The 13,831-nt window shown below is 34.4% G+C and overlaps 1 protein-coding gene and 1 pseudogene across 1 annotated transcript; both read right to left on the bottom strand.

Moving 5' to 3' along the window:
• Positions 1-4,175: 4,175 nt before the first annotated feature.
• Positions 4,176-5,484, bottom strand: LOC120217482 (putative B3 domain-containing protein Os03g0621600). Its single transcript, XM_039214569.1, has 3 exons — positions 5,428-5,484; positions 4,497-5,096; positions 4,176-4,421 (listed from the first exon to the last, which is right to left on the bottom strand). The coding sequence occupies exons 1-3, from the start codon at positions 5,482-5,484 to the stop codon at positions 4,176-4,178; spliced, it is 903 nt and encodes a 300-aa protein (XP_039070500.1).
• Positions 5,485-6,811: 1,327 nt separating this feature from the next.
• Positions 6,812-10,834, bottom strand: LOC120218241 (annotated as a pseudogene).
• Between the last annotated feature and the right edge of the window lie 2,997 nt (positions 10,835-13,831).

Below are 13,831 nucleotides of genomic sequence, written 5' to 3'. Positions count from 1 at the left end.
TTAAATAATGTAATATTTTATGATACATTTTATATGCCTCACTAAGTCAACGACTTAGCGTGTGAGTGTTTCACACGTAGGTTCGGAGAAGGAAGAAGATTAAAGTTAGGAGTCAAGACAACATAAGCCTTTTGAAGATCAGATCAAAAAAGATTTAGCAGTATGTGTTTTGTTGTATTAAATATGGCTGGCATGTAATTAAAGGATAAATTGTATATGCTATGACCATTTTTGTAAACGAACTTTACTGTATTTATGTAAATTAATAAGTATTTTACTTTCGGTTGGAATTTGAATTTTCTTTCTATACTTTGATCAAAGGATTCCACCACTTTTATATAAATAAAAGTTTAAATTTTCAACTATCTTTCAAAAGTATACGATTTGAAAAGTCAACGTGACACCTCATATGTGTATCCGAGTCGGATACGGGTTGGGGTTGTAACAATTGGGGCGCTGGCTTTAACAATGCATAGTCAAGGTCGTGTTGTTCCAAGAAAATTAATATCCTTTGGGACTACCTTTGATAATTTTTCACATCAAGATTGTCAAGCTTGGATAGGTTAGGAACAAGCATAGCAATGGAGTTCGATATTTTACTACTAATGAATTTGTTTCTAAATTGTTGGACAATATATTGCAAAATAGAATCATTAGCATTGACTAGATAATAATAAAAAATAAAATAAATAGCAAGAAATAAACCATCTCGTGGTAGGAAACCAATACCTTAGAAACAATTTTACCTCGATAAGTGTAATCGTTGCAGTAGGCGTATGTCCCCTAAGGTTAACACGATAGTTTCAAATAATCCTACACTCAAAGATTTGAGTGGGCAATGGTGGAATTGCCCTTCTCACCGAAATCAAAAGAAACTATTAAGAGGATTTAGAAAATGAAAGAATGCTTTGGGTTTTACATTATTTGAGAATTCTGAAAAGTTCTCTATTTATAGGCTTACATAAGAGGATAAAATTGTAAAAATAAATTAGTAATAAATAATTGGTTTAATTGTGAAAAATTAACAGTTGATTAAATTCTATAAATATTCTATCATAGCTGGCTGAAGATGTCCATGTTCATTCACAAATTAGCTGTTGAGAGAACTTTTAAATCAGTAAAACAAATTGTTGAAATCAAACCTCAAAAATTAAGTTATTGTGTTATATGATAAATATTCGAGACTAGCCCCAAAACCATCTTGGTTCAAACTGTGGAAAGTCAACATACAAAATTAACAGTTAGCACAACTTTTAAAATACAACAAATTAATTTTCAGATTTTCATAATACCAGCCATCGGAAAGATAATTCCAACAATTAATTTGACCAATTTAAAAATTTATTTTGCCTATAAATATATTTTAAAAATTCTTATTTTAGTTTTAGTTTCAAAGAAATTCTTTCTTATATTTATAAAAAGATAGAACGCGTGCTAACGTGTGAAGATACGTATTACCACGATCACAAACAAAATCAAACTGAACCGAGCCGACCAGAAAGATGATAGTGGCAGGTGACGGTGCTCGTGTGAGGGAGTCATCTAACCACATTCAGTAAATGAGGGTAAGAGAGATCCTTTAAATACCCTTCCAAAGGGGTTTACCCTCCCAATATGGGATATAACCAACAGGATTTGGCATTCTGCAATCTCAACATTTGGAAATTGAATTAGTTTGTATAACTGAGATTACCCAGCTTCATTTTATCTCTAGATGCCTACCCTCTCATCTAAACTTGTGTTATTACATGTTTATATTGGAAGTTGAAAATCTTTCATTATTCTTGAAATGCAGCATGAGTCATTGAAAGAAGGCAAATGGAGCAAAGATGTTTGAAGAAGAAGCAATGAGAAGATGAACTACAATGCGATAGGGAATAAAACCTATTAAAAATGGATAAATTAAAATGTTTTTCCTAAACTAATTTGAATTTAAAAAATAGCCATAATCAATGTTCTATCTAAAGTGTAGGGGTTTAAATAAAAATTAAATCATTTTACTAACAAGACACATCATCAAACTATCGACATTCAACGTCCAAGTGACCAAAACTTAATAAAACGATAATGTAAGTGAACAAAACTTATGTTTTCAAATTTAGTGAGCAAAAGTGTATAAATATGAAATGAAAACAAGTAAAACTTAAACCACGTATAATCTATATGAAAATGATGTAATTTTAATTTTATTAATTTATTGTGCCACATCAACAAACCGTTAAATGTTTAACGATAGTTAAACATCAGTGACCACATCTTAATTAAAACAAAATGAAAGTGACCAAATCTTACGTTTTTTTAATTCAGTGAGGAAAAACTTATAAAACTCAAACGAAAGTGACAAATTCTCTAGTTTATCCTAAAAAATTAAAAAAATTGTTAGAAAGCACTCTAAAAATAATCATAAGTGACTGTTTATAATTATAATTATTACGTTTTAGAATAAATTGTGTGAATTTAAAAAATTCATGATTGCAATGATGACAATAATATATATTATATTGACAACCATGATAAATACAACGTGATCAACCACAATTTAAATTCTTGAATGCAACATAAGGGATTTTGTGTTGTGTGGTGTTTAGTATTTGGGTGAATAGGTTGAGGCAGAGGGTTGTGGTGCAGGCTAAGGGCAATGTGCATTTGTGTTGCTTAGAGACGAGGGAGGTTTGACCGGAGCATACGGTTGTCGGTTCATTTTTGTTTTAGTACTCTAAAAAGAAGCCTAGTCTTAGGATGTCAAGTAGATTTGTTGGCAGGTGGTTGAATGCAAATAGAACCGAAGCAAAAAGAAAAAGGAAAATTTTGGTGGATGATACCAATATTGGCATTAAATTCTTCAATATATTTCAATCAAATATTTCTAAAAAGAACATTTAAAAACTATAGGAAACAAGAGCTTTACAAAACCAGAGAAACTGGCAGATGTTGGATTTATATAATAAAAAATTACATACAAAATTTTGACATTGCAAAGAGAAATTACCCGAAATACGTGCCCCATCCTTCTTATATTCACATATTACAATGCCATAAACTTATTCAACATTAATATCTCTTTAGTATAGAGCTTCTTCCATTTTCCAGGCTTCTTATCATCAACTCAAAACTCTTAAACCTTTAAAGCATCGATCTTTCGAGCAAAGAAAACCATAAAATTGAAAGAGCATCAACACGAAACCCAGTGCTTTGTTTCCCTCGTATCCCTTCTCGAGCACAAAGAGTCAAATCCTTGTTTAGCAAGAAATTGACAGCCGTAGACAACACCAGGGGAAGAACAACCATTAATTTCTGGGGAAAATCTGCATGATCCTCACACCCTTCTTCCAATATGGTCTCTAACCTTGGACACGTTGAAGATTTCCTGGGATTAATGAGAGGGGATGGTGCCACTTCACCCCAGCTTTGCTCGTATCCCACCACTTTCATCATATCGATAAATGATTATAAAGATTGGACTTTTGGTGATTGAAGGAGATTAATATGTTTCAACTGATTGTTTTGTGTAAATTAAGGGGATTTATGTAGGGGGAGATGAACAAGTTGTTCGGACTTTCCACTGCGTAAAATAAAGAAAAGAAAACGAAAAAGACAGGAAGTTGGTTGGCAAGTTCTGACTAAAATAGGATTTGACAACCCTTCAAGAAGATCTCCTTTATTTATTTGTAGGTAAACTACATAATTACTAACGTTACCTTTACTTTGTTATTATTATTATTACTATGGGTTAAGTTTTGAGATATCATTGGTCAAACAAAAATCTAGATCAGTTCATGTGTGAACGATTAACTTTCTAGATAGATGTGTGAACACAGTCTTACATCATCCAATTCCGGATTCTCTCAAATTTACACAATAGTGAAATCTATAAGCTTGATTTAGATGTGATCATAGTTAATCAATTTGTAAGTAAAATATTATATATTATATGGTTATTGTTAATAGATTATTCCATCCATCATCAAGTCACAATAATTATATGAGTAATTTATAATCAAAGATTATATGAGTAATTTGTAAGATTCAAGCCTAATCTCATACATAATGAGTTCCTTAGAGTAAGTTCAAGATGAATGAGTGCTGGTAAATATAAACCATGCATGCATGCGAAGAAGACAGCTAAAGTCGATAAAGACCAGTTTTCCAGGTAAGATTCCATGGATCGAACCATCTCAGGCGATGTTCGGGAGGATAGTAACTCGAAAACGTGCATCATTACGATCGATCAATTCAAACAGGCAAACGTCCTGTTCTTGCAGCCGATTATCCTTGGCAAAATCGGCCCAGCCGAAGCAAAATCTAGCAAATCGTCGATGATTGGACATATTCACAAGCCATGTTTTATCTGAAACCTCGAGTTTTATTGTCATCGCTGTTCGTTTCAAGTCATTGTCCCTCATGAATTTTCTCGGCACATTCTGTATTTAGAAACAAGTGTTTTCAATTACCAGACAGATTAAACCAAACCAACACAGAGACATGTATGAACTTACCACAGAATATCTGTTCACGTAAGAATGTGGCATGGTAACTTTGAAGGATGGATATTTGGAGCTGTAATTTTGGGCAATTTCAAGTCCACTGCTTTCCTTCATATTTTCCCTTTGACCAAACAAGCTTTCCTCATCATCACTATCAGATATTTCTATATACTCAACATTTTTCCCACCTGAACACTCATTAAACACTTTGGATCTCCCTTCACCTCTTCTCTGCACATGACTCAAGTTTCCAAGATTCTTTCTCCGAACATTTCGGATCGGTCTCGGTCGATATGCAGGGACTGGTTTGGCTGCTGTTGTTTTCCTCTCATTCTTTCTCAACGTTTCTACCCTTTTTCTGCAGCAATTTCTCCCATAAATTTCGAGTTTGAATCTGAAATTGCCATGGTAGCTGAAAACTATGAGGTCTCCCTTCTCTAGAGAGTTTTGTTGCACGAATTGCTTCCAACCATTGTTGAAACATAAATTATCATCAATCTTTTCAACATCAACATGCCAAGCTCTCCCATCACATGTTTCAAGTTCCGACTCTTGAGGCAATTTCTCAAGGAGATTCTCCTCCAGGTTCTTTAAAAAAGCTGGTGGGATCCTCTATCAAACAAAATCATGAGATTTAATTACAAGTAATTAACATAAATTACTTAAACATTAAGTTGTGCTACAAAACAAAACAGTATAAACATGGATAGACTGAGGGGGTGCGATCAAATGATTTAATCTAGCAATCTTTTAGAGTTTTATTATAACTAACAAATTTGTAAATCCTGACATAAAATCATGTGTTCGTTCCTGATTATAAATAAGATTATACTAGTACGATAATCTCTTAAGAAAACCCTAATCTACATAGAAACAAAAAGGAAAAAGTCCAGTTAACAATGGCGGCGAGAAGATAATAGACATGAAAAGGATGGTGAATTACCAGCCGTGTAAGGAAGTCGAAGATTAAAATCTTGAAAAAACTTGTCCTTCTCGCCATTGAAGAAGCTTGGGTTATTTGTTCAAGAGATGAACACACTCTTCTTTAACATTACGAACAAGATTTGCCACTGATATAGCGAAAAATTGTTGAAAAATAAACTCAAAAATCTTATTTAATGCTTCTGATTTTAATTCCTTTTACTTCGGGAAAGACTTCAAAGTATGTTAGGAAACAATCTACGAAGGATATGAGAGTAAATTGCATATTTGGTAAATAAACTTTACTCTCTCTCTTATTTCACTCAGTGTATTTTAAATCTTTTCAATATTTTCATTGAACTTAATACAATTGATTTTTTGGGCACGTAGCCATTAAATAGTTAATAGCGTTAAAATAGACTGTTATATAGATGCAAAAATATGTCATTTGTGTGAAAATTTTATTTTTTTTAACGGCGTTTTTAACGCCGTTCACTATTTAACGGCTAAGTGACCAAAATAAGAAAAAGAGTAAAGTTCAGTAAAAAAAACCTAATGTATTAAGTTCAGTGAAGAAAGTGAAAACTTTTAAAGTTCAATGAGCAAAATAGGAGAGAGAGTAAAACTGAGTACGAAATTTGTAATTTACCCTTTTGTATAATAACAAGTTATGTTTATTATTTGTGCGAGTTTATTTAAATTTTGTTTTGTTTTTTATTTAAGTTCTTTATTAGTTTTAACTATTTTTTAAAAAATTTTGATAATTATTTTTTATTTTGTAAACAATTCAACAAATGTAGTTCAGAATAATATTATTTTTCTATTTAATTTGTAGTTAACGATAATATCAACTCAAATTATTTTTCTTTAATTATTTTAATGATAAACTACATCTATAATTATTTGACTTTAATAATAATTATATTCATATTTAACTATTAGTTAAATTGTTTTGATCATTAAATTAAAATATTATTTTTACGTCACTTGATTTATCAAGGTAAGTTGTTTAAGTTACTGTGCTATTAATTTGTTAACAGAAGAGTGAAATGGTAGTTTAATAATCGACATAATAACATATTTAATCCATAATCTTTATACTTTTATCAATTTAATCCAATTTTCATTTTTTTTCAATTAACCAATAGTAGGATGTCAGTTGTAACTTTCTATTCAAGTCCATTCTTCCTTTATTTATCTAATATTCACCCATCTGACTGATTTTCTTTGTTGAATAGTAGCAATGAAATATAGAGAATGCGTTGACTGATAAAGTTTTAGTCAACGCTTTTGCAAATTGTAATTAAGGTGATTATATGATTAACTTTCAATAAACTCATCAATTCTTCGTCAAATACATCAGATTTCATAATCTGCAACTATGACAAAAACTCTGTGTGCTTCTTTGGAGTTGAATTTCTCAACCTTTTGATGTCATCACCTTCAAATTGATGCCCATATCCTCTGCACTAGGCTATTCAACCTACTGGGAGAGTGCTTATTTCCTCCGACGAGTCTTTCAGCTGCCGGTCCCATTTCGTGCACAAATTTTACAGACTCCGATAGTCGATTGAGTAGATTCATTAGGGCGATGACTTCATTTCTTTGCATATGCAACTGGGGGTCGATAAATAGAACTCTAGTCTGAATGAAAAGTTCTATGCATAAAATGTGTACCTTACACAGTTATGTATGCTTACAAACTAGCTGCTTACAGAAAGATAGATACCCCACAATATGGAATACAAGCAAAAGCCTTCTTCATAATGGCAAAATCCGAATGCATAATATAGAACGGAATTAGAACTGAAAATTGAACGCTACAAAAGGGGAAGGGTACTTACTGTCTGAATCAAGTTCTCCTCACCATTAACAGAGAACAGAATCTTCAATGCAGTTCCAAGACAAGAAACCTGAAGCTTTCCCCGAAGTCGACATTTTTCGCACCCTACACGGTCCATCACCGCACTACAAAACCAATGGAAATTATTACATCATTTCCAAAATCAATGGTAACAATAAAAGAGAAGATGAAACAGTTTCTCAAAGTTTTCAGCCAGGGGTACGGAGAGAGGTTGAAGTACAATTTCAGATTTCATTTCTTCTTGAGAATGTTCTGTTCTGAGCAAATTTAGACATGCTTAATGTACCAACACAAACATGTTTCAAGTAAATATGTTTAGACATGCATAACCAAAAATGAAATTGGACAAACCTGATATTTTTGAATTGTGCTTGTATTTTATGTTTCAGTTCTGGTCCTCTTTGTCCTTTCCACAATTTAGCTTAATCAAAGGGCATGCAGCTTGCAATTTTGGATCATAAAGTAATTTCTTCATTAGGGATTGCGTCCTTAGGTCGTCGGTTGGATTACCTGTATCATATTCAGCTTGTTCCAAGTACTCAGCTGCCTGAAATGCATCAAAGCGGGCAAGTGAATAGAGATTTATCAAGTACTTGCTCAACATGTACTTTTGTTTTCGCCTAGTTTTATGCTAGGCTCCTCAAGTACCCTACCCAAGTAGATTACTTGAGTACTCATGCTACTCACCTTTGTCACAGCTCGGAGAACAAAGAGGAATGCAAAGTACAAGTTTTCAACTCGATCTGGATATTGTAAAACCCTATCATACAGTATTTCGAGATTGCGGCCCCACTGAAATAAGGAAGATAAATAAACAATGTTAGGTCTCTGTAACATTATAATGCACCTATGGAATCAGGTTCATAAACAAGCACAAGATGAGTACTGGGTGACACAAAAATGGGAATTTATACCGAAATTGTGGATTCATCAAGTAGATAATCAGAAGCTATATGGACCGAAATAGATGAGTGAAGACCAGAAATCAACTTGTACAGTATTTTCTCTTCTTGGCATAACTCTTCGGTCGGATCTGTATATCAGAGTACAAATGAATAAAAGAACATTTTTTAAAAAAGGTGGCTCATTAGATTGTACCTTCCAATCTTCCATTAATGACAACTGTTATTAAGTGTACTCAATAGTACAAAAAAAAAACGCCTACCATGGCAAGGTGGCTCATTGGACTGTTCCCATCTTCCATTAGGACAATGTTATTAAGGGTACTCAACAGAACAAAACACACGTCTACCATGGTAACTAATAAGTTCTCCAACTGGCTAAGATTCAATTCATGTTATGTTGATTTAAGATTCATCAGGCATTCAAAACTTTAGTTACCATTATAAAATCAATTTGTTAAGAGATAATGACCAATGCCTCCACTCGTTCAAGAAATGCCAAGGCATCTTTCATTCAAATACACATGAAAAAGATCAGAGAGAACTTACATCCGGGACAGTTCTCTGAGTACACAGCATCCCATATCCTTCTGGCTGATGAACCAGTGTAGGCGGTATAGCGTTATGGGTTCAGTTGAAGATTCACATAAGTCATGTCAGCTGCAAAGAACAATAACTTACAGGATCAACCGTTTAGAGTGTTAATGTTGAAAAGTGAGAACACCACAATTCTCACTGCAAATCCTATCATAGCGAGCATTGCCAAGAGAGCAACAACTTAGTTATGATTTTCAATGACAGAACCAGTGACCTAGAGAACATCCGATACATAAAAATGAGACAAACTGAAATTTCAAAAATGTCCATATCAAATTCCGAGTCACAGTTATCAGTCTAATCATCGTACGTCCAGGGGTTATCTGTTTCTGTCCTCCCTCTAAAAGCTTTACTATCTAGTGTGCGGTCAACAGCGGACTGTGGCTTTCCTTCTTGGCACTTAAGGTCATCTGATGGAAGGGCACGATGATTGGGCTTGAATGAATTAGGGAATTCACTTTCTGGACATTCACAAACACTACATTCCTGGAAACGACACATGCCATCATCAGGCCAAAATGGGCAATCACACCACAATCTAACCTGCCCAAGGCAATAGAAAAACTAGTGTTGAGGGGCCTAACGTAGAGCACGAATTTAAAATCCGGCATATAAACTAACATTGTCATACTAAGATACATAAAAAATGAAAGGGTTTCAAGTAAGAACAATCTATTCTTATGCCATAAGTTCGTCCCATATAAGCATCATAATAGTTCCATTTCTCGACAACTTAAACCAGTGTGCTTTTTCATTGTACAAACATGGTTGACTTCCAAATTTGCATAGATCTTAGAGTCACTTCCTTTTCACCCTACAATCATCGCAACCATATAAATAGACATCGAAATTGAAGCTCTAACAGCATAAACAGAATATTCTAATTACCAAACAGATGGTCATTTTGCCATACTGCTTATCTGAAGGCTTTCCATAATTATCTGTAATGAATACCGTTCAGACTGGAAATCCTTCCCGTTCTTGAATCAACTTTGTGAAAATTCTCTCCCAAATAATAAAATAAACCATCCACATAATATTTTCATTACACAGTGGGCATCAGGCGATAAGCAAACCTTGAAGTACAAAAAAAAAGGGGTTTTGACGAGTTCTTGAAGTAATGGATGTAATACTTCACCATTAACATGGTCAACAGTCTTATAATCACAACAACAATCCTCTACAATCCCGCTATGCCTGTGTTTGTCCTGCAAAAATGCAAGAAAAGAATTATTGTCATACAAGCAATCATCAATCTACCTAAACAAAGGAACTCAACAGAAGGGCAACAGGCAACACAATCCATTCAAGAAACTCTAAGAGAATAATGATTTTTACTTATAACCAGGCAATCGCAGATGCAATTCTAGTAAAAGATACAAAGAAATGCATTGGCTTCATTCGAACACAGGAAGAAATTCCAAACGAAAATGAGACAACCCAAGCATCTTTTCACTAAGTTCCTCTTAATAGCGGCAAGAAATGCGTAGTTAAATTTGACGCCAATTGTAAAAAAAAAAGAAAAAAGAAAGAAAGAAGAAGATCATCATTCCAATCAAGTCTTATTTTTTTTTTCTTCCAAACAAAACAGGAAGAGTTAATATAAGAGCGAGTGAAACCTGATAACATTCACAAGTCTTGTTAACCTCTCCAGATCTCAGAGTGATCTTTGGTGTAGTCCTTGAAGCCAAAGCAATAGCAAGAACAATTGTAATGAAAGCTCCAGTCACTCATCTCCACCTCATTTTCTCCCTCTTCGTGATCTTCTTTACCTCTGATTCCCCCATCTACCACCTTTTCGACGAATTATAAAAAGACCCAAATTACCAAAACCTTGTTTGAAACTGGGTTGTTTGGCAATGTTATTTAAAGTGCAGACTCTGGGGTTTAAAAAGGTAGAAAAATCTTGGAATTAATGGGGGATCAAGTAGGAGAAACAAGAGACTGGTTCAACAAAACGTAGGTGCGTCTTCTTTGCAGATTCAAACCATGGGCCGTAACTCAGAAAACCGAAGGTGGAAGTATTTGGCATTGAAGGATGCAACGAAAGATACGACTTTTGAGGTATCAAAATCCACTATCAGAGTGTATTAGTTGTTGAAACATAAACCCTTGGTTTGGCATGTTCCGACGAAGATAGCACATGACATCATAGATTAAAGTCATACAGTATGTAGACATATTTATAAAGAGGTTGTGACCCATACTTGATGGGGAACTTTCTCTGGCGGTTCAGCATCGGAGATCAGTCCATCATTCCTCAAACAAGTCTTCTACTCCGTATCCAACGTGTCGTTTCTTACTGCTTCCTCCACTGTGTCCTTTTACATGTATTGGTTCGACTCGTGCCCCTTTTGTTTATGGTGTTCACAGTATTTGGTGCTATTATGTCAGGGGTCAGATCCCACAGGCGGTGGAAGCTTTAAAATGCTTGAGTTCCCTACTTGATGGAAGATCTCTGATAATGAAACGTTGAGGGACATGTAATTTGTGTGTGCCTCCAACGGTCACCTTCCTCGTCGGTCAGCTACATTGACCTATCAACGATGATTTTATCTGCTCACGTGGTCTCATCTGCTGATTGAGGAGGAAGAACCTGCCCACGGAAACATAACTCAGCGACACACTAACGGCTAAAACATACTAATTGCATCACTGAAAAACTCAAGCTATCAAGTCTACTGATATAAGGTCTAGTGTCATCTATTCTACTATCTGTTCTGTTCTACTAGCCTACTCCTTGAGTGTTGGACATTGCGCCCAAGCTAGTATGCTTTAAAACTGTTTTAGTGAGTATTCTCGAATACTCACTCTCTACGCTATAGTAGGCATCATGGTGCGGTTGAGGGTTTTGCATCTTGGAGCTCACACACCCCTCTAGTCTACTCTAGATATAGCCCCCGTAATTCTCTGTATCGAAAATCATACCATTGACTAACCCACCCTTTCTTCTAAATAGTGTTAAGGTCTCGGCAAATATAATTTAGTCAGAAGGGCTTCGGCTTGACCTAAGGATATCTAGACTGAATCTATATTGTCAACTCTGCTATCTTTTCTAAAGGAACTCGGGTTTCATGATCATTTTCCCGAGCATTCAAACAAAACTAGTCTTATTTCACCCTACTTTATTCTTATTTCTACGTTTGAAATTAACATTAATAAATGTTCTTACTTGTAGTCTTATTTGAGAGGAATTCTAAGCTTTTGGAAACCTCACTTACCTCTACACTTTCTTTAGACTTAAAGCACATATCTCAACCTTGGTATTGATAATGGCCTTACAATATCAATACCCTCGCTTTCCTCTAAACTTACTCATGCTTTAAAGCTCAAACCATACCCTTGGTATCGATACTGGCCTTACAGTGTCAATACCCTCTCTGCAATATTGATATCCTTCCTAAGGTATCGATGCCCTTACAACTATTTCATCCATTTTAACCCAACTTTAAACACCTTTTATAGCACTTATTCTAGTTTTTTTTTTACATCTATTTGATCCCATTTATGGTCATACTATGGGTCCAGGGCCTCTCGATAACGTTTTGACCAAAACATACTGAAAATATCGATACTAGCCCAAGAGTATCGATACTTCTGCAAAAGTTTCAATACTTTATATAAGTATCGATACTTTTAAACCTTTTTTCTTCCCAGTTTCGAAATAATGACCCAAAGTTTCAACACTCTTGCCCAGAAACTCACAAATATGCCCAAAATGAAGAACAAATATTTATATTATCCCTATAGTATCAATACTCTACCTATATAAGTCATAAAACAAGTACTAAAAACTCTATTTTTCAATCCCAAAGACCGTGGTGAAACATTCTTTAAAGTCTTATGTGATTACAAGGAGCATAAATAAGGCTTTATACCATGCTTATAACATCAAAAGAACAATCTACCATAGAAATTGCTAAACATGCTTTAAACTTAACTTTCTAACACATATTAACTTTCCATGTTCTACACTTGGTATGAGAAAGCTAACTTACTACCTTGGCTGCTAAAATACCTTTTGAATCAACTAAGATTCACCCTACCTTCAAGAAACAAAACTAATTCTAAAACTTACAAAATTGAGTTTAAAACAAAGCTTAAAGGATGAAAAGAAACATGCTTACCTTGGCTACAACAAACTAAGCTTGAATCCTTAAAACTTTGCACTTAAGAAAGAAAAAAGAAAAGAGAAAATGGTCGGGTGGTTCACGTAAACATGATATAAAAAGGGGAGGGTATTCATCTTTAAAATAATAAGGAAAAATTACACTATTAGCCCCTCTACTTTCTCTTACATAAAATAGTAATCATCTATCACCCAAATCTTTTGGGCCCAACATAAGCCCATTAACATAAAACTGGTTTAGTTATTTTATAAGGTCTTTTAGGCTCAACTTTGGGTCTCGGGTTGACCCGAACTACTAATCCAGGATTTGGAGTGTTACAAATTTCTTTTAAGTCAAAATTTATACATATTCACCGCATCAATATGGTTTGGTTGTTGATATATCATTCCTTCTAGATTGGACGGAGAGCCGTATTTGGTGCAAGATGATTTTTGTTGGCAATTCTTTGTAAGAGAAGGATGAGAAAGATAATATGGGGGAGAGAGGAGGATGAGAAATGTGGGTGTAGGAATTGTAAAAGAGAGAGCGATTCCTTCAATCTTTCATCGGGGTATAAATATCCTGATTATAAGACAACTTGTGTAAGGCCTAAGGTCATTATGCCTTTTTATAGGAGGGCAGACTATACAGATATGGTTGTCGATTATAAAATTTGACTTCATCAAATATCACATAAAAAACTATCAAGTATGAACTTCGGAGAGCGATTTTGACAAAGAATGATTCTAGAGATAGATGATGTCCTAGGAAAACTTTTACTAAGAGAATGGAATCTGTCGACACCGTTTTTTGCCCGAGCGGGGAAAAACTTAGTACAACTTAGGTTTTTTCTTTGAAAAAGTTTTGAAATGTAAGTGTCGTAACCGGTTTTCATCCGGGCACGAAATTTTTACTTTTACTTGGCAGGAAAATTTAAAATGAATAAATAAATGA

Source organism: Hibiscus syriacus, unplaced genomic scaffold (genome assembly GCF_006381635.1).
Source record: "Hibiscus syriacus cultivar Baekdansim isolate YM2019G1 unplaced genomic scaffold, ASM638163v2 tig00000773_pilon, whole genome shotgun sequence".
In the NCBI taxonomy this organism is placed as follows: Eukaryota; Viridiplantae; Streptophyta; class Magnoliopsida; order Malvales; family Malvaceae; genus Hibiscus; species Hibiscus syriacus.
The sequence above is the reverse complement of the archived record's forward strand: the minus strand, read 5'-3'. Positions and strand labels throughout refer to the sequence as shown.